A 20,274-nucleotide genomic window follows, 5' to 3' on the forward strand; every position below is an offset into this window, starting at 1 on the left:
TTGCCTTTTTGCTCCTTCATTAAAATATGCTTCGGGAAAGAAACATTGGGATCACAACCATGGAAGTCTGAAGAAATGAGCGCTCTCTCATTCCTCTGTGTGTGGGGTGCCTGAACACTAGGTCCCCCTGTGGGAGCTAGTATTGAGGCACCCTATCTATCTGTATCCTCCCGGCTTGGGGCCGCGAACTATGCCGAGTAGCAGGGGCTGAACTGAGACATAAGCTGACGCTGGCTCGGCGACATGTAGGGGCTACCACAGGGACTTTAGTTCCTTAACGGTTTTCATTAAAGCATAAGCCCCCCCCCAAAAAAAAAAAGAAGAAAAGAAGGAAAAGAACCCCCCAAAGTTTCTTAGAAACACGCCATTATTCCCCACCCTTTACAGGCACGCACGTACCCGGAAGCTGCAGCACGTATGCAGTGCGGCAAGTCGTGTCTCGCCACACACGTAAAGGTTTACTCCACCCTACGTATAAACCTATTCCCAATTATTATGTGAAGCTTTTCAGCAAAAATTCAAACACAGAAACAGAAATTCACTACTGAATCACTAAAAATCCGCGCTTCCACACGACAGTGACATATTTTTGACGACAGGTCGCTGCCGTGCGCACATTCGAAGATGTAAATATTGTTGCCAGCAGTAGGTCCAGAAACGTGATTCACCTCGCTGCCTACGCCACCTAGAGAAACATAGCCCGTAAGGGTCCCTTACAAAAGTTGGCTTCTCCTTTATATAGAATTCCTAACTTCATTTTATAGACTGTATCTAGTTTCCATCCACTGCTACTTTTTATCCACTTAATCTAAAGAAGCTGTATAGAAGTCATATTGACAAGCTATGATTTTTCTAACCAGTGCGGCTTTCTACTTTCTATACACGAGTTGTATAAACATTCTATACAGTTTCTGCAGACACATGTATATACACAAATTCTCGATAAGTTGTGTATATACATGTATCTGTAGGAAGTATATAGAAATACACAATGTCTATACATGGACCGTTTATTGCGAGTAAGAGAGGGAACTCCTCGATTGTGTGGCACTGCCTATGCTTGATTTTCTATAGACCTAGTGAGTGTCTCAAACCAAAAAAAGAAACACAGATATTATGTTGATGGTTAATTAATACTCCAAGCTACTCCTCACTTCACCGTCGTTTGTGTGTGTAGTTGAATTAATCTTAGACGCGTCACCCTTTGATTTGACTTAAAGGCGAGCAAGACTCTCGAATTCGCGGGAGCTCTCAAAACAAACACTATATAGTATCTGTTCTTCCTTAGGGAGAAAGCGTCACTTCCTTTCTAGGTGCGCTTTTTCAACTTCGGAGCCCTGGTATCCTTTTTTTTGTTTGTTTATTTATTTGTTTTTCTATTTTAAACCCATTGTCCGTTAGTCGAAGTCCGGGAAACCAACAAAGAAAGGGGCGGGAGAAAATGAAATGTGTGGTGGCAGAGGTTGACAAAAAAAAAAAAAGAAAAGAAAAAAATCTATGTCAGAAGGAAAAATTCTGATTGTACTGAAAACCTGTGGTTTAAGTAGTAATTCTTTTGCAAGTAGTTAGGATCTCTATCACGTTCTATAGAAATTGTATAGAAAGTAGATAAGTATTTTTTTGTCAGAAATCCTTGCGATTTTTAATACAGGCTGCGTGCCTACTATGTATAAAGAGGCTAAAATACGCGTGTATAGACTGTCCATTGGTGAAATAAATAGACGTTCTATAGAATGTGGTGTGCCAATTATCAGTTCGTTGTCTATTCAAATGTGTTAGAAACGTATATAGGATCTCTATAGACAGACTAAAGGTTCGTAGGTGTCTATAGAATGTCTATAGACAGTAGAAAACTTTTTTAAGGGTGTACGTGCAAATCTGCTCCAATTACGTTACGTAACGTAATTGGAGCAGACTTGCACGTAGATTTACATAGCCTCTTCGGGAGGGGGGTGCTTATGAAAGAGCTCGCCGTTCTCGGCCTCACATATGTGGGAAACGTCACGACTAACGCACTCTGCGAATGTTCGCCCTGGGCCGACATCTGAGGGAACACTATCGACACATGTCTGACAGCGATAGCCGCCTGTTCGCTTGAACAACGTGACGAAGAGCCCGCCAATCAAGTCCGTGGTAGCCACGGAAAGCCGGTGTCTGGAGCCATATGCGGCGATTCGTTGAAGCAGGCGACATCATGACTTCCTCCTTGCGCACGCACTGGAAGAACGTGAGGAGACCATTAAACGGGCTTGCGTGTGTGTGGCATAGTCACTTCTCAAGAGCACTGGAACTTGTTGTTCTTGCTATGAACCAATGTTCCATGGTGACGTCGTGCTCCTGAGAACGGACCCTACTTGCAGCTGCACGATAAATAATATCCGAATAATTGTTTTAAGCGGCTGTACTGGCTGTTTTAAGCGTGTACTGTTTTTAAAAAATGAGTAGGTGTGAGGCCCTGATGACACGTTGCAGTGACATTTCAATTCAATTCAACGTATTGGCACTCAAAAATCCTTGTAGAGGGCGTTGCATGGGTGGACTGGGGTAGAACAGGCGTAAGAAACAACAATATACACAGTAGCTAACTAACAACAACATAAACAAGATGCAAAAACACAACATATAAGATGATGGTTGATATTGTGAGTTACTTTTGAATGAGTCATATAGTCATGGCGACTATGGAATCGCGAAAGCTGGAAGGGTCGATAATGCGTAGCGACATTAGGTGGAAGGTTATTCTATTCAATGAGTGTTTTAGGAAACAACGAATTTGCGAAAGAAGACGCGTTTCACTTATGACGAGCTACCTTGAATTCGTGATCAATGCCGGGTGAAATCCGATGAGGTGGATTGATGTAGCATGATCCGAGGGCAGGAGTGTGGTAGAATTTGTGAAAGAGTGATAATCGGGAGATCCTTCTGCGTCCAGATAGATCTTCTAGGTCTATTTGTTGCTTTAGAGAAGAGATACTAGCGGATGGCGAGTAATTGTTAGTGATGAACCTGGTAACACGGTTTTGGATGGCTTCACGTCGATTTGTAAGAACGGTCGTCGGGGGGTGTCCCACACAGCTGAAGCGTATTCCAACTGGGGGAGGACTAATATTAGGTAAGATAGATGCTTAACGTTAGGAGGAGCGGGGGAGATATGGCATTTTAAATACCCTTGAGTGCGATTGGCTTTGCTTGCCGGTGGTGAGCAGCGCGTCGTTACACCCCGCTATGTCGGACTCTAAAGACGCAAATATACTCCGAAGTTTTAATGCGTTAGTGTTCATGTAATGCGTAGGTGTAGGTGTAGGTGTAGAGTCCTCGATAGGCAAGAATCGCGGCGTGTTGTGTCTGTAGTCACGGAAGGGGAGAGAGGCGCTCCGAGAGAGGAGGAGAGGGCACGTGGATATCCCGACGCGACGCCGGCGTAGCGGAAGTGGCAGGTGCAGCTGTGGTGGTCGACAGTTTCAGATGTGTCTGCGTGGGCCCGCCATGGACTATGAAAGCTGTGGGGAGAACCGGCTACGAAAGAAAGCTAGGTCTGCGAGACGGCGACGCCAAGCTGAACAGAGCAAGCCCGAAAGGCTCGTTTTCCCGTGGATGATGTTTTGCGTTAGCGTTGTCTAGGGTCGTGTGAAGGGTTGTGTAGCATTTGTGAAGGTGCGTTGAAGGGTTGTGTAGCATTGTGAAGGGGAGTTGCAAAAGGATTTTAACGCGGCGCAGGGAGTGCAGGTCCAGCTGTGGTGGTCGGCAGTTTAAGGTGTGTCTGCGTGGCCGAGCCATGGATTATGAAAGCTGTGCGGAGGATCGGCGACGAAAAAAAGCTAAGGCTGCGAGACAGCGACACCAAGCTGAACAGAGCAAGCCCGAAAGGCTCGTTTGTCTGCGGATGCTGTCTTGAGTTAGCGTTTTGTAGGGTCGTGTGACCGGTTGTGTAGCGTTTGTGAAGGGTCGTTGAAGGGTTGTGTAGCATTCTGAAGGGGGGTTCCAAAAGGGTTTTCAAGTTTTAGTGCTACCGCATTTCCCATATCTCCTTTTTCGTCGCAGTCAGCGGTCAAACACGCCACGCCAAGCCATACGGGCAATATGCGTTCATAGTCAGACGCGCATAGTCAGGCGCAGCGCGCGGATGCGCAGCACAGTTACGTCGGACTATATCCGCGCCTTAAAGTAGCACAGAGGTCTTTTTGAACACCGTTTTCTTCCTATAAAACTGTTAAGTTGGCCAGTAAGATGCACCATGTGAAGTAATTCACACCACAGAGTCATAAATATCGCAGAATTTGATGAATATGAATATGAATGATATGAATTGAATTTAAAGTACGCCACAAAAAGCGACCGCGCGCAACGGCGGTGGGGAGTAGTACCAGCCTGTGATCTGCCTGGGACCTCGCGCTGACGCTACCGAGGACAGGGTCGCTGATTGGTCCAAAGAAATTTCTGCTACTCCGCTGTCGTCTGCTACTCGGAGTTCTGAAAAAGGAGTTCTGAAAAAGGATTGCTCCTGGCTCGGTCATTATTCAGCCGCTCCTTCTGTCCCAAATTCTCCAGGATAGAGTGACCTACTCCAGGAAAACTGGCAAAACTGGTTTACGGTGGCAAAGGGACAGGGCGCTGACCCCCACTGACCCCCGAACCAGAACGAGTTCCCCCTGTAACGTCATTGATGACGTGACATCATACCTTCTTCCCTTCGTTATACCCGGAGTGGCGAGTTAAGGGTGAACGCACCGAGCCATGTTTATGCGAGTTTTCTGGGAAACAATTTGCACACATCAAAACCTTTCGCGCTAAAATGACACACACACACACTTGCATCAGATGTTTTAACCTGAAAAATTTTTGATCGCCCTCTGTAAGCCATCCTTTAGGACATGGCGTAACGAACACTGGCTGTCGGCGCAGAACACAATGATGGGCGAAAACTACGTCGGACTCTAAACCAGCCTTTACATGAATGCGACAGAACCGCATCTACTGGACTTGTCGCATTGGGTGCGCTGATGTAAACGGTCAATTTGCGAGGGTAGCGCATCGAATTCAATTCCCGAGAAAGACGTGGACCGGGATGGTAGATGCGCTTGAAAGATGCTCATAGAAAACAAAAGGAGGGCGCGCTTTGGGGGGTGAGGAAGAAATCGTGTGGCTGCAGCATAGCTGGCTGCATGGTAGATTTTGTGAGCGAAGGAAAAAAAAAAAGAAAGAAAAGAAGATGTGCACCGTGGGGCGCTAGTTTCGAGCTAAACTTGATGCGCATCCATGTAAACGGTGGCGCATCGACTTCATTCCGCTTTCTACTCGATTCGATGCGCTTCTGTCGCCATCATGTAAACGCGGCTCTGGTTGCTTATCAACATAAAGCCACGAATTGTTTACAGATTTATTAGACAATTATTATTATTCTTATATAATGTAACTTGTAGGTTAATAACGAACCAACTTTAGTGAAGTGAAACAAAATGGTTGGCTTCGCAAATGTTATATGCTTCTAAAATGTCAGGACGATGGGCTTATCATGTTTTCGGAACTGTTGTCGTGAACCCCATCTGATGTAACTAAAACTCGCTACTATCTGCGGTTCTGCGACGTGCGATCTCGCAAGAGATTTGCCTGAAATTGTAAGCAATATATTTAAGTACGGAAATCTGATGTGCTAGTATTAAAGCTAGTATTGAGGCACACTAGTTCAATGACCGTTGGCTTCAATGATCGTTCAGACTACCTGTGTGACAGGGGTATAAAAGCAGCGTGAGCTCGACCAACTTCATAGTCTCAGCCATCAGCAGTTGCGTGTACACGCAACAGGCAACGGCATACCGTGTAGGACGCGAGACGTTGTCACACGCGCATGCAATATACCATAGTACCCGCTGTGAAAGAATGGCAAGGATTCTATTTCTCATTTTAGCAACATGCGGCAGGTGTAGAGGTGTAGGTATAGAGTGTCAGATGGCCACAAAGCAGACTTGAGTTAGGCTTTATTCGCATATTTGCAGCTTCTCAGCCCCTACATTAGGCATGCGAAAAGTCGCAGTGATATCACTAATTACAGGAAGTTGGGTACTTACTAACCACATACGCATGTTTTCTTATTCTCATAAAGGGTACAAAACGAATGTGGCGGTGGTTGAAAAGTGGTACCAAGGAAAATAACTACTAAACGTTGCTCCCTGCAAATGACAACATGGAATGGAAGCCTTACTCATACCGTTCAGAGATGAGCCGAAGAATACGAATACGAATATTTTGTATTTAGTGTACACGGAAAAGAGAACCCAGCTTAGAGTGGAACGGGAAATGGAGGTTCTGCGAGGGTCTCCAAGGCATTGCCATGTGAATTGGTAACAAAAGTCGAGCATCCATCCCAGAGCCCTGGAGCCTTCCTTCGAGATGTGGACGGCACGACTTCTGGCTCAGCATCCAGCGTTCCAATGTCTCTTAGCTTGATGGGTTCCAAGAATGGAGTCCTATCGCCGCTTGGAGACGCCGGAGACCCTAGAGGGTCACATATGGATCCTTCATGCTCTGCTGGAGTGCCTTCTGCCGGTGGCGCAGCTGCATCTAGAGTTCGCCCTAATTGTGGTTTGTGGAGATAAGAAAACAGCAAATACAGCTTTTACAGTTGCTCATTACACTACATCATGCATCATGCGTACTTTTACCAACCCAGCCGACAGAAGCTGCTGACCTGCTACGATTCACATGAATAGGGGGAAATCTTAGTTTTGTCAACCTTGCTCGCGAGATCTCATTTAAGCGAAAGATATTTTTTGTGGCACACCGTCGAATTCGCCGAGCTTTTTTTCTTTGCGTGAGCCTCTTTTCTCGCAAACGGCACTTATTAATTGCGAGCACTTGTGGGACGCTCGATAGACGTTAGCTTTGTGCTCATTTAGTGCTTTCTTGAAGATGACCTGCAGTTAATGAATATGGAAGTGCAAGACGGGAGTATCTGTGCATACTTGCATCTGGAGATCAACAGCACTTATTGAAGAACGCGTGTTAGCCAAATTATGGCCATGCGGATCCTCAGTGTGTTCGAAATCGCCTTATTCTCGTGTTTGTATCGCAAGGGTAATTTGCACATGCTTCGGCGGGTGCAAAATCCTAGATCACATCCGTACGGCCTGAGCAGTCCATTAAGTATGTGCTGCATCTGTTACCGAAAGTTTACTTAATGGAAGCGTACCATATACCATACCAGAATCAATTGACAATGCATTATTGAACTTGCATGGTTTAATTGCCATTTAGACATTTAAACATTTTTAGAAAAACACTCCCTCTGCAGAATGGTTCCGCATCGACTGGACATGCGTAATTTAACGTTTCATACGCATAAGCAGCTCCCGCTTGTTTCCTGCACCTCAAGTCTCAATGTTGCGCTCGGCAACATTGTATAGGCTACAGAGGCAAGTTATTGCACACCCCTACCTTTATTGGCCTTCTTGTTCTTTTTGTAATGTGTCTTGACCGGTGTCTCACGGTCGGGTTCTGTACCTTGGAGGAGCTCGGCTTCGGAACACGAACGTGACCCTCCCGCACCGTCACCCTTTATCAAAGGGTCATGGGGCTTCTTCGGTTCTCCCTCCTCCTCCTTGTTCGCACCACCGTGCTCTTTGACGGTCAAAGGCTTTGGGGCCGACGCTGCTGTGCTGGACAACTGAGATTCCCAAACAAAATTGAAAACATCATTCAGAACACGGACGTTGGGCGCTGGAGTTGTAGGGCAAGGATGCGTAAGGCTTACTCGAACGCCATTCCAGATTGAGTAGAGGTGTCCTCTGTAGTAGGCGACTAAAGCTGTCGGAATAATTGTGCATGGCACCAGGTACAAAAGTGCGGGTTGAGCACTTCGCATCAGATGCAACGCACAGAATGTCACTACCATACCGACGGCATACCCTGAAAAGATACTCAATGAACCAACGCAAGTCATTTTTGTTCAACCGCCGCTTGTACCCACCTACACAGCCGACGTAGAAGTAATAGCGCGTGCCTAGTGCCAAAAGGTCGAATGCGTGGCAGTAAGAGATCAGGAGACCTGTACACCGAACAAAGATGCTTCTGAAACCAGCTTCAAATTAGCGAAGCCGTAATGCTCACCAGGAGCGAGGATGTCTCCGAGTCCCAATATCGAGAACTTCATCGGCATGCAGATCTCGAATTTATTGTGGTTGAGCCTCGGAAACTTAATCACCATCGGAAGCTGCTCCGATGAGGACCCGCCTCTGGCTACTTCGACCATTACACTTTCGCGGGTCTGACAAAGAGGGCAGGGCATTTCGAAAGGATACTTCGGTACAGGACGTTCGGAATAATGGCAATACCAGTTATCTTAACACGGTGGCGTTACGGAGCACTTCTACAATCTATTTCACGAAAATAATCGACGCGGGACCCGTCGGAGACACGCCAGGAGTGCCGGATCACAGCGCCCACGACCGTCCTGTTATTGAACGAAGACCTCAAACTGAGTTTCTTCACTGGAGTACTGGGGCAACCTGGACAGTGCGTCCGCCACAACATTCTCACTACCATTCTTGTGTTCCACAGTGTAGTTATAATTAAGAAGTCTGGCCGTCCAGCGAACTATCCGCCTCGGTCGGTGACCCAGTCCCCTCGTAGACAGAAGGGTAACCAATGCACGGTGATCAGTCCTCAACGTGAAGTGCCTGCCCCAGAGGTAGATATGTCATCGCTCGCAAGCCCAGATGCATGCAAGTGCCTCTCGTTCACCGGTGGAATAGTTGCATTCGGCAGGAGACAACGCCCTCGATGCAAATTCCACAGTGTGTAGCCCCTTCTTACCTCGCTGCTGCAACACAGCACCAATTCCACAACTTGAAGCGTCAGTTGTCACAATCACCGGCAGCCTGGGATCAAACGGCCGCGACAGTCCCGCTGACAGAAGGAGTCGCTTAACGTTGACGAACGCTGCCTCTGCTTCCTCGTCCCAGATAAACGTCGCTCCCTTTCGCAAGAGCTTACGTAATGGCCCTACAACTTCAGCATATCGGGGCACGAAACGTGCATAATATCCAGCGAGGCCCAAAAACGCACGAAGTCCTTCCTCACTCTGGGGTGCTGGCGCCTTCAGGATAGCATCAATCTTCGATTGTACCGGCAAGATTCCTCCAGAGGACAACCTATTGCCCAAGAACTGGATTTCTTCGGCATCGATGACGCACTTTCTATTCAATGTCAGCCCAGAATCGGTAATTTTCCTCAAGACTGCACGTAGGTTCCGTCGGTATTCTTCCCTCGTGTTGCCGAACACCACAATATCATCCAGATACACAATTACCCCCTGACGGTCTCGAAGTAACTGCTTCATTAACTTCTCTGGAAAACGGATGGCGCAGATGCAAGCCCGAAAGGCGCACGCCGAAATCTATACAGTCCCTGATGCGTAATAAAAGTTGTCAACCGGCGGCTCTCCTGGCTCAAATGCACTTAATAATAAGCAGATGCTAAATCCAATTTTGCGAAGTAGTTTGCGCCTGCCAACGAGTTCAAAAGTTCCTCCACAGTTGGTACCGGATATGAGTCTGCCACTATCGCTTTGTAAGGCTCCCGCAAGTCACCACACAATATGATGTTTCCATCCTTCTGGACAATAACAATCGGCGACACCCAAGGCGACTCATCCACCTTCTCAATAATGCCGTCACATTTCAATTTTCCCAATTCTTCGGAAACCTTGTCCCGCAACGTAAGTGGTAAGCGACGTAACTTCTGCGCCACCGGTGTAACGTCCTCCTTCACGTGAACCTTGTGCGTAAATCTTCGGCGCTACGCTACGTTTTTTTTTAGTGGCCGTGCTGCGACGATACTGTTCTATGTGGTGCCTAATGGGACGACGTTGCTGGGTCGTGACGCTGTCAGGTAGCTGAATATATGTATTGAAGGAAAGTCCCTGCAGTGGTTGAGCGTCGATTGGAATGACAGCGTTTTGCCGCCAGGTTTGAGAAGAGAGTTTGGGCATTTGTTTAACCAGCGGATCGGGTTGGCACGAGGAAACAAATGCCCAAACTCTCTTCTCAAACCTGGCGGCAAGACGCTGTCATTCCAATCGACGCTCAAGCACTGCAGGGACTTTCCTTCAATACATATATTCAGCTGCCTGACAGCGTCACGACCCAGCAACGTCGTCCCATTAGGCACCACATAGAACAGTATCGTCGCAGCACGGCCACTAAAGGAAACCGTAGCGTGGAAACATCCACATACCGTTGTCTTCTTGTTACTGAAGTTCACGAGTGTCTGCGGCGGTAGCGACAGTAGGTGCTTGCGTTGACATTGCTGCGCGTATTGACCTTGACACATTATCTCATCGGGACATTCCCCACATATACTTCGGCGTACCCCCACCTGATTTTCATGTCCGTTTTCAATTTTCAGCACATCAAGATCTTCAACCGCGCCAACAGCTTTGACTTCCTTTGACTTCCGGCATACTTTAATAAAATGTCCAATCTTCCCGCAGCCTTTGCATTTCTTATTTACTGCTCTGCACTTCCCGTCATTAGCAAAATGTCCGAATTGTCCGCATCGGTAACACGCCAACTGCTTACCGACCGGTTGTCCTGCTGGTTGTCGGTCTGCTGCCTTTTGCTGCCACCTCCTTCCTCCGCGCTGATAGCCCTTCTTGTCTACTTGCTGCACTTCGCTGGGATGCTGAAACTCCCTGGCCGCCTTCGCACCATCTTCGAAAGTAGTGGCCAACGTTACTGCAGCGTCCAACGACAGACTACCACCTTCCGTGAGCAACCGCTCACGTAATCCTGGAACGGCAGTACCTTCCAATAATTGGTCACGAATGGCGTCATCTTCAAACGTCTCGAACTGGCATCTCGCCGCCAAGCAACGTAGTTCCCCGACGAATGCCTTTGTAGCCTCCCCCGGTTGCTGCCTTCTTACGCGGAATCTGTGTCGAAGAACAGTCACATTCGACGTGCTGCCAAACCTCTTGTCAAGAAGATGCAGCGCTTGCTCCAATAGGTGCGGCTGCTTGCCATCTTCCTTCTTTGCGCTATCAACTTGGACTGCTACAGTTGTTTTCAAGGCCTGGTACACACGCTGTCCCTCGGCCCCCAGACAATGCAGTAATAATGCCTTCTTCCGTGCAATTGGCGTCGGCAATGGCAACCAGGTAGTTCAGGAAAATTACACGCCATTGCTCCCATGGCAAGTCTGGTTCACCCGGCAGTGGAAGGAACTGTGCTGGCGGCTGCAGCGCGAAGTAGCTCATCTCCCGGCGGTGGGAATGCACTTTTCCTTAAGCCTCGTCGCCAATTTGTACTGCCGCCGACGGACGATGGAAGAAGGGACGACCACACAGCAAGTCCCAAACCACCAATAGTCTTTGTATCGCTCGTTTAAAGGTTGTCAATTGCCGCCTAGCGACATCTAGAACCCAAAGGCACGCGTGCATAACTTGCGTGCGTAAAACACCAAGTGAAATGAAATAACAGCAAGACCGCGGTGCTTATCAAGAGATAAGGCACAACATAACACTAGTTCTCATTTACATTTTGACATTTTGGCTTCACATTCGGTCTTTTCATTGACTATGACGCGTCTGCGACAGGTCCCGCGCCGATTTTTTGCAAACCCCAAAGTTAGCCCTTCGAACCGGGAAAAAAGGATCCCATAAACGTACAAAGTTGCAATCAACGGGTTTCGTGTCGTATCGGCCGCTACAACTTTCGCATTGACATTTTAGCTCAAATCCTTATACCGAAAAAAACTGACTAATTAATTTCAGTAATTAATTAAAAACAAAAATAGTTTGGGTATCCTCGCACCACTGGTAACACTATGCAGTCCGTCTTTTTGATGTGCAATGAACAATTCTATTTTTAATCTCATTTTTCGTGAAACATCCTGTATATCGCTACAATCACAAAGTAACCCCGACAAATTCCGATAAATTACAATGTCTTACTGCTGAAAGTAGAGGAGTGATGAAAACGAAAAACACGTCGTAGACTAAAAGCAGCACGAGAAGGAGGCACAGCATCTGCATTCAGATAGGTGTGGCGTTTTTATATGTATATAGGGAATCGGTGATATCACAGCGTCATTTGAACTGGTAAAGCACAACTGACATTTGGAACAACGTGCCTTGAGATTTGGCAGGTGAATGCCCTTGAGCATGTTGATACAGAATGCGATGCCTAGTATGTCCTGCAAGACCCACGCATACTCATGGTGTCGTATTACCATCCACGTGATGCCCACACTGAAGCCCACGCACAGGACTACTACGTCCCGGATTTCCAGGGGCGCCTGGCAGCAAGATGCCAGAATCTTCGGTACCCTGTATAACGGGTGCAGTACATCAATCACACTGTCTGTCATTACGCGCGGTGCATGCGCGGCTCGATCTTTGGTTGTATGAATGCAGTTAAAACGTCCGTCCCACAGTCCCTTATCTGAGTCCGCTTGGTGTTTTTCCCTTTCGTAATTGGAGGGCATACCGCCATAACAGATAACCCTTGTAGCATTATAATCTTCCGTCCTTCGCACACGCAATGGATCTCTATTAAAATAGAAATAGCTCTGGTCACTGTAGAACACACTAAAGACAAGGACTGGCACGGGCAGCGCGTCAGGACAGAGCTCTGACACGGACAGAGCAAGCTGGGTACGCACAAATAATTTGTCTCGGCAAGGCGGTGTTACAGCGCTGTGGAGGCAATGTGATTACAATACCTGTGGAGGCAGCTCTGCCACCGGCCAGGTTTTTCATTTTCGATCGCAGACCTATACTTGCCTCCTTGTTCCAATATTAATGCGACGGGCGAGAGGGTCCAGACAGGCGACGAGCGCAGCCGAGGAAGACATCGCAAACAAGAACATGATTACGTACACTGGAACAGATAGTGCTTTAGATGTTCGGTAGGGTTGTGGAGCACAGATAGCCAACAGAAACCGAGAAGCCTTACCGAGGTACCGGAAAAAGTAGTAGAGCATCAGTAGCATGACACACATGTGAATCACGAACATGATGACAATTTTTGCCGAAATGGGAACTGAAAAGTCATCGTCAGCGTCATCACCCGACTCTGTGAAGTCTGCCTTCTCCTGGAGCATAGCCATGGGAACTCCACAAGTCTTCCTGCGGACGTAAACATTTGTATTTTATTTGACGTTCAGTCTTTAGTATTCTTCCATTTTCCATTAACACTTCCTTACGATTTTGCTGGTTCTACTTTTCTATAGCATTTAGTGTTTGAATATTGATAGGAGCAACCGGCAACGAGGAGCTTCGTATTGTGGACGTTTAAAGGGGCACTAACACTTCTCTTCGCGATATGAAAGATTTCGTCATGAAAATAATGCAAGCGGAACGAGATACACCCGTTGCGCTGTTTGTAATTAAAACGTAAATAAAAGTGCTGATTTAGACCAATTAGTGCCCCTTCCCGCATTTTTTTATCAATTAGTGCCGTGCGAGGGGTGCTCCTTGCCCGTGACGCGTAGGGATGCACCTCGCCGAGACGCATATCAGACGTCACACAAGGTGGCAAGAACAGAATAGGCGCATCAACGTGATCAAAATCATAAATTATAGCCAACGCTCGAAAAACGGAACTTTACGTAACGGAGCTTACGCAGTCACCGCGAGGAGCCCTACCAACTGCGAGCGGAGCAGTGTGGATCACATTGCAGATGCGTGCGCAACAGAAGCTGGAGCAGTGCTGGAACGTTTATCATACCAATGTTATGTGATTATGGAGTCCATGTCTTGTACTGTACGTTCGACAATGCAATTCCAGACAAAAAATACGGTCTCTAGTGGGAGCTCACCACAACCAGCTCGCATCGCGAAATAGCGCGCACTTGTTGTTCTTCCTGCGTTGTATTGAGAGTTTATTCGAAATAATGAGCACTGAATACGGAATATAGCTGCTTCCATCCTATGGGACCCACAAACACAACCCCTTACAACCCCTGGCCTGCATATTTGCACAGAAAGTACGAGCGCAACACGCAATGCTTCTGCCAATGTGCGACGTCATCTCTGCCGCCCAATAGGGTGACACGCGCCTTCTTTCTTTTCTTTTTTTTTTTTTAGCGGTTGCATGTTGCGTCACATGTCCCGCGTGTGACAGAGCAGTCGAATGGCCATATTGCTCCCTCGCCGTAGCACACGATCTTCAGCAGCCAGTCAGTGCGCGATGATGTAACACACACACACACAACACACCAGAAGGAGGTAGTAAAGGTAGCCGACGCTGCGCGCGCTCTTTCAAGATGTGCGCTTCTCAAACCAAATATTTCGGGTGAGAATTATTCAAGGCAGTACGCTTATACCACGCAGTGAAATATGTTCGAGGTATCTTCCAAGCTCTTTTAAGAGGGTATACCTCACGTATCCAACTATGCAGAATTGATCTTCAGATAACGCTTCTTTTCGTTCCATAAATGTATTAAATTTTACAATAAAAATGATTCATTCGCCCAAATGCTGCCAAGTAGGAGAATCGTTTCTGGAGAAGGCCATAGCTTTTGTGGGCCACCAGCACACTTGGGCTTTGTCATCAAGGAGCTAGGAAGCTTGAAACAATACCGCGTAAGCGCGTTCTGAACCTAGAACCATTTTTTAAAAGTCATCCAACATGATAGGTAATCACGCTATTGAGATATTTAAATATGCTTAGAAAACCAAATTACACGAATGCCGTGAATGTCTCACTTACAGGACATCTGCTTCGCTGCTCCGCTGTACAAGTTGGGCAACTGGTTTCCCTTTTTTCTTGCTCTTGCATTTGTTCCTCGATTGATACCTACAGACATGAGAAAGACGATTGGTTGTCAAGAGGCTCTTTGTGGGTCAAGTTCGACAGACGGTGTTATTTCAAGAGTTGAATTGAAGATTTAAAGGAAAGGAAGTTAACGAAGAGTTAAAACTTTGTGAATGAGAGGAGTTGCAAAGTGCCTCTACTAGTAGTATGAGGGAACTACTTGCACAGTCATCTCTGGTTAGCAGTTACCTGCCAGATCAGCATGTTACTTTAGTTAGGGATGTGCCAACCGAATCCGTGAATCCACGAATCCTAGGCAGGGATTCGAGATTCGGGAATCCGAATCCCAGTGCCCAAAACAGCAAATCGAATCTTTCGAATCCACCGACCATGTTTGCTCGTTTCTTTTTCAAATTGGCGCGTCCGGAGTCCGCTGAAAGCCTCTTTGACCGACGGGTGTTTTCTTGTTTCTTTGTTTACATTGCTCTGGACTGAAAGAGTTCAGGCAGGAACTGTTACATTACAAGTTTAAAAGTAATATGGTTTTGCTTTTGATTGTTGCTTTAGGTTTATGGAAATAATCAGACTCGAGAATATATGTATTTCTTGTAGTCGACGAATAATATGTTAAAGTAAATTAAGAACTACGAAACGAACGAAACTGAATTCTTTTTTTTTTTTTTTCATTAAACAAATATATCATATTCTGCTCCAAAACACTCTCCAGTAGAAGTTTTTTTTCTTGGCTTTTTGAACTCCTTCTAAAAGAAAGGATTCGAAAGATTCGAGATTCGTAAGATTCGTGGATTCGCAGAATCTTCCTTGGATTCGGATTCGGATTCACAAAATTCTGTATTCGTCCCATCTCTACTTATAGCAGAGGCGCAGTTTTTCAAAAACAAACCTGCCAACTCAGGAGCGCTTCTTAAGGGCACGCATGGCTTACCACACACATTCAGAGGGACATGTTGCGCGAGTTGCCATGGATTCGCGGTGACAGAGAATCTTAAACTCCGATAGCACGAGGCGCAATTTCCCTACACAGTCTGCATCCATGGGCAAGCCTTAAGACTTCCTTTGCAGCGCCGACACGGTCTATTCCTACCACTCCGTCAGCAGATAGGGCAAGAAAGTAAAAGTAAAGTGCAAAAATCAAGTAAGCTGTACGAATAGAGCTTGCAGTGTAGTTGACTGACGTTCGATCTCTAGTCAGCTGAGCGATACAACACCGCTCACTTAACTGCATGCGATAATGACGGACTCATTGGAGCGGGGAATCGTCTAGCGGAAAGATATATGGAGAAGCGGTTGCGAATGACGGCGCGATGGAAGATCGTTGCAAGACTCCCCTGCGGATATCCCGTCACTCACCCAACATTCTATCCTGCCAAACATGATGTTAAACACATCGTAACATCAGGACTCCCGATGCGTTGCGGGCCAATGGTATGTTGTTCCTAAGAAGTTAACCTTACGTGCTAAAGGTAGCCCATAACGGGCGCCCTCGCAAGAATCCATCATGGCCTACGTGACTGTGGAGCGGTTCTGTCACACTCTGGGAGGCTTACGTCGATTTTATTTAAACCACATGCCTGTAACTAAAGCTTTGCACTCCACGTGAAAATCTGGTCCCACGCGTAATTTACGTCGTGCCGCACATCTTGAGGACCACATCAAACACATCCCGAGCACAGAGACCTTTCCTGCGGACGCAACCCCGTGTCGGATCTTTCGATCGCCTCCGACACCACTGCCCACCAGGGTGTCTGAAAGGATTTTCGTTCCGGTTTTCGTTGCTGTTTCCTATAAACGGTTAGGCTCGGTTCAGCTCCGAAACAAAAAATATCGGTTCGTACTGGTTGGAACCGCTTCATGTAAACACGTTTTCGAAGAAACTGGCAACCTTTAAATGAAAACTGTGTTTATCATGTCAAATAGAGCACTAGACAAAAACAGGACTGAAGCAATCCTTCCATGAGCGCCAAATGACAACTGCAGAGCTGCGAGGGACAGCACATGGATGTGCCCACACTGGTGGCGCAGCCAGTCCATTGTACCACATCTCCATGCAAGAAAAGAGAAGTATAATGTTTCGCGTGAACCGAAAACCGATAACAAACAATAAGGAAACGATATTTTTGGTCGAACCAGAATTGAATGAAACCGAATACCTATTTCTCGTTCCGGATGAAAAAACAAACAAAGAAATACACACTTTTTTTTTTATCCGGAACGAGGAATAGGTATTCGGTTTCATTCACTTCTGCTTAGACCAGAAATATCGTTCCCTTTTTCCAGTTTTCCGGTTTCGGCTTCCTTTCTCTACGATAACTTGCTGCCCACTTTGAACCCTGAGCTGCAGCACGTATGGGTCATACGTGCTTACCGCATACCGCATACCGCAGTCCAGCAGAACTCATTACACTTCCTCTCCATGCTGACACATATCGCGTCCTCCGAAGCGTCACACTGCGCCCTTCGTACCAGCACCGCTACGGGAAGCTTTGTCCCACAAACTCCCACTGTCTCGTTTCCCGGGGTTCGAGTACAGGTATAGTGCGTTCCACAGTACTTACTCAGCATGCTGCACTAATCCGGCCCAAAAGGATCCGCAGACTACAGTGAAAACAGCAATTATCCAGATAACTCCAAAACTCCAATCAAATGGAGGTGGTCTCGAGAAGAGCTTCACGTACAACGTGCTGTTATGGTCAGTGTCGTATTTCTGACGAAGAAAAATGTGGTTATTATACACATGCAACCGTGAACGCACTAAAACCGCTCACCGCTATCTCGTATCCAGTCTTGTTGGGAAGGAAGACCACCTCAATATCTACTTTTGTTATCGTTGTCTCTATTTCTTTCGCCTGTAAAATACGTACTTTACAGAATTGTCCGTTGCACGATTTCGTCAGATACCGACAACGTGCTTTGCAACCCAAATTTTCCGAATAATGGGACACAGAAACGCTCGACAGACCTTGCGCTTTGGAGCAACGAGAATTATCGCCCCAGACGCTTTCGCCGACTTGAGCTTTATTATGATCTCGTCGTTGGTGTCATTGGAACAGTGTTCAACCATTGCAACTTTGCCTTCCAAGCCTCGCTTCTCGTAGTTGCACTCAGAGTCATTCACTAAGCTGACCAGGGGTCGGAACACCTTTCCAGTGAAATAGAAATATTCCGGACGTGTAAATGACTTTTATGCAACGGTCCCAAAACAAAAATTCAATTGAGAAGGAATACTAACAGCTTCCTTTTCTTTTTTGATCTCCTTGACAGCCGGAGCGTAGGAGACGCAATAATGTTTTTCGTTCAGCTTCTCTCCTTTTAAAGTGATCATGGCGAGATCCAAAGGATTTGCACCTGATGTGAACTGTAAAAACACAGACACAATATGAAGTTGACACTTTTTGGGCACTGGTACGGGTTAGCTCAAGCGAAAGCCGTCTCATCGCTCTCAGCATCTATAACGTGGACGATTGACAAGTGACGCGGCTACAGGTATACGTTCGATACGTTCGATGGGATACGCTGTGAAATGCAGTCACGTTGCGTTAGAAATGATCCTGATTCAAGCAGTGTTGAAAATGTTATCGTAAGATGAATACTCGAATGAATTGGCAGTTGAATGATGACAGTTGAAGAATAACTGCAGCTCACCAACTGTTGCTTCTTCAAATTCGCCAAACGTTCGACATTTTATGTTCGCCAAAACCAATAAAATATGAAGTATACGTCACTAAATCACTTACTGATCCATAATAAATGTTTGCGGTTGATCATTAGAAGCAATAATAATTTTGTGGGATGTTAGTTCCGTATCGAGACCACCGGCTTAAAAAAAAAATCAAACGCTTTTACGTAAAAGAGGAACTAATTAGTAACGAAATTAAATAGGAATGACCCTAGTACACAGCGTGAAACGTATATCGCCCGTTTCTTGAAGGCGATCCGCCATCTTTACTGAGGATCTTCTGATCTAACCCGAGGCACAGTCTCGGCGCCCGCACCACCTAGTGCGTGCCTGTGCAATCTGTGGAACCCAACCTTGACTAACCTGACTAAAGTGACGTGATTTAGCTTTATTCAACGACCCTACCTTTTGCAAGATGGCAGGTTTCGAATCCGTTAGGCTTAGCATTCCCGTGTTTCTCCTGCGCTAGAAGTGCATCAGATAGGGTTGTTGAAATGCATAAAAAACTTCTAGTCCACAGAAGTTTTATAATTCTTACATTTTTAGATTCAGTATATGACCTCCTTCCACTTCTATGCAATATTAATCTTCCTAACGCTTCCACTGATTTTTAAAAACGAGTGGTCCCGATACGGAACTACACCCGTGAACGGTTTCCCCCTCTTCATTCCAAACCTCCGTTTTATGAACGATTTTTCCAAGAACGTTAACCGTTCATAAATCGACGGTTGACTGTAACACGAAAGACAGCATAATATCTGAACCAACTATTTCTTACTTCTACTGTAGCCATCAGGACGACAGAAGTAACCGCCGAGAAGAATAGGAGCCCACACATTTCGAGAAGAATCGTCCTATGCCTTCAGGAGAACCACTACTTCTTCCTCCCTCTTTGATCTTGGTCCACCACCAAGAACTGACAGTAGCACAGATACGCGCGGCGAACGAGCACGTGAAGACACTGTTTCCTCCTTGTCTACGCGAACGAGTACCGCCAACCATGGTACCACCTGCGACCTCTGATCAACAAACGAATGTAGTTTTAGTAGATCGGAAGGTGTCCACGATAACGTTTCCGATAAACTCTTAAAAATGAACTTCACCGCATAGCACGTTCCTAGCCAACCATCATCTCAAATGATATCGTTATCTGCCCTGATTTGTTGAAAACGGGAGGCGCACGCCTTTTCTGTGACAATTATGAACAGCATAAGTGTCACAGAAAAGGCGTACGTCTCCCGTTTTCAACAAATCAGGGCAGATAACGATATCAGTCGAGATGACGGTTGGCTAGGAACGTGCTATGCGGTGAAGTTCATTTTTAAGAGTGTGGAGCAAAGCGCTGTATGTCGGAACGGGACCTTAAACTCAGATATCGCCAAGGATGTATAGAGGCGGCTGCTAGGGTAGGCTCCATGCTGCAATGTGACAATGTAAACGGCCCGAAAGACACTACTTAACTGAACCATATCGGACGGTGTCACTCAAAGACAAAATGGACAACAAAACAAAAACAAAAAACTGAGAGGCTGCGAGAAGCTGCCAGCAGTACGAAGACGATTGACAAAGAATTTAAAGTACTGAGTAGAAAATACTGAAAAAGTATTTCCGATAGTGTACAAAATACTTATTGGAAAATGTAACTAGTAATATATTAAATACCAAAGCAAGTATTTAAAATACAATGCTTGAGATACGTGCAAGTCCGCGCTGGACCCATACCAGCGTACGGTGTGGTATGTAGTAAAAATGAAAACCAGCATGTATCCACACGTTTCCAAGGGATTGAAGGGCAAATAGAACGGGCTGCTACAGTTGTTCCAT

The 20,274-nt window shown here is 46.4% G+C and overlaps 1 protein-coding gene across 1 annotated transcript; it reads right to left on the reverse strand.

Moving 5' to 3' along the window:
- Positions 1-5,957: 5,957 nt before the first annotated feature.
- Positions 5,958-19,410, reverse strand: LOC135385625 (signal peptide peptidase-like 2A). Its single transcript, XM_064615071.1, has 15 exons — positions 19,229-19,410; positions 18,004-18,129; positions 17,734-17,913; positions 17,540-17,620; positions 17,330-17,478; positions 14,709-14,795; positions 12,951-13,123; positions 12,779-12,875; positions 12,127-12,322; positions 11,948-12,022; positions 8,104-8,260; positions 7,964-8,041; positions 7,748-7,902; positions 7,432-7,660; positions 5,958-6,570 (listed from the first exon to the last, which is right to left on the reverse strand). The coding sequence occupies exons 1-15, from the start codon at positions 19,286-19,288 to the stop codon at positions 6,278-6,280; spliced, it is 2,136 nt and encodes a 711-aa protein (XP_064471141.1). The 5' UTR covers positions 19,289-19,410; the 3' UTR covers positions 5,958-6,277.
- Between the last annotated feature and the right edge of the window lie 864 nt (positions 19,411-20,274).

Source organism: Ornithodoros turicata, chromosome 2, assembly GCF_037126465.1.
Source record: "Ornithodoros turicata isolate Travis chromosome 2, ASM3712646v1, whole genome shotgun sequence".
Classification (NCBI taxonomy): domain Eukaryota; kingdom Metazoa; phylum Arthropoda; class Arachnida; order Ixodida; family Argasidae; genus Ornithodoros; species Ornithodoros turicata.

Bases quoted from the DNA above. Each gene is read 5' to 3' on its own strand.
- LOC135385625 (XM_064615071.1), bottom strand. From the start codon at position 19,288: ATGTGTGGGCTCCTATTCTTCTCGGCGGTTACTTCTGTCGTCCTGATG. The intron at 18,130-19,228 runs GTAAGAAATAGT...GTGTTTTTACAG, and splicing joins TCCTGATGGCTACAGTAGAA to TTCACATCAGGTGCAAATCC. The intron at 8,042-8,103 runs GTGAGCATTACG...TTCGGTGTACAG, and splicing joins CGGAGACATCCTCGCTCCTG to GTCTCCTGATCTCTTACTGC.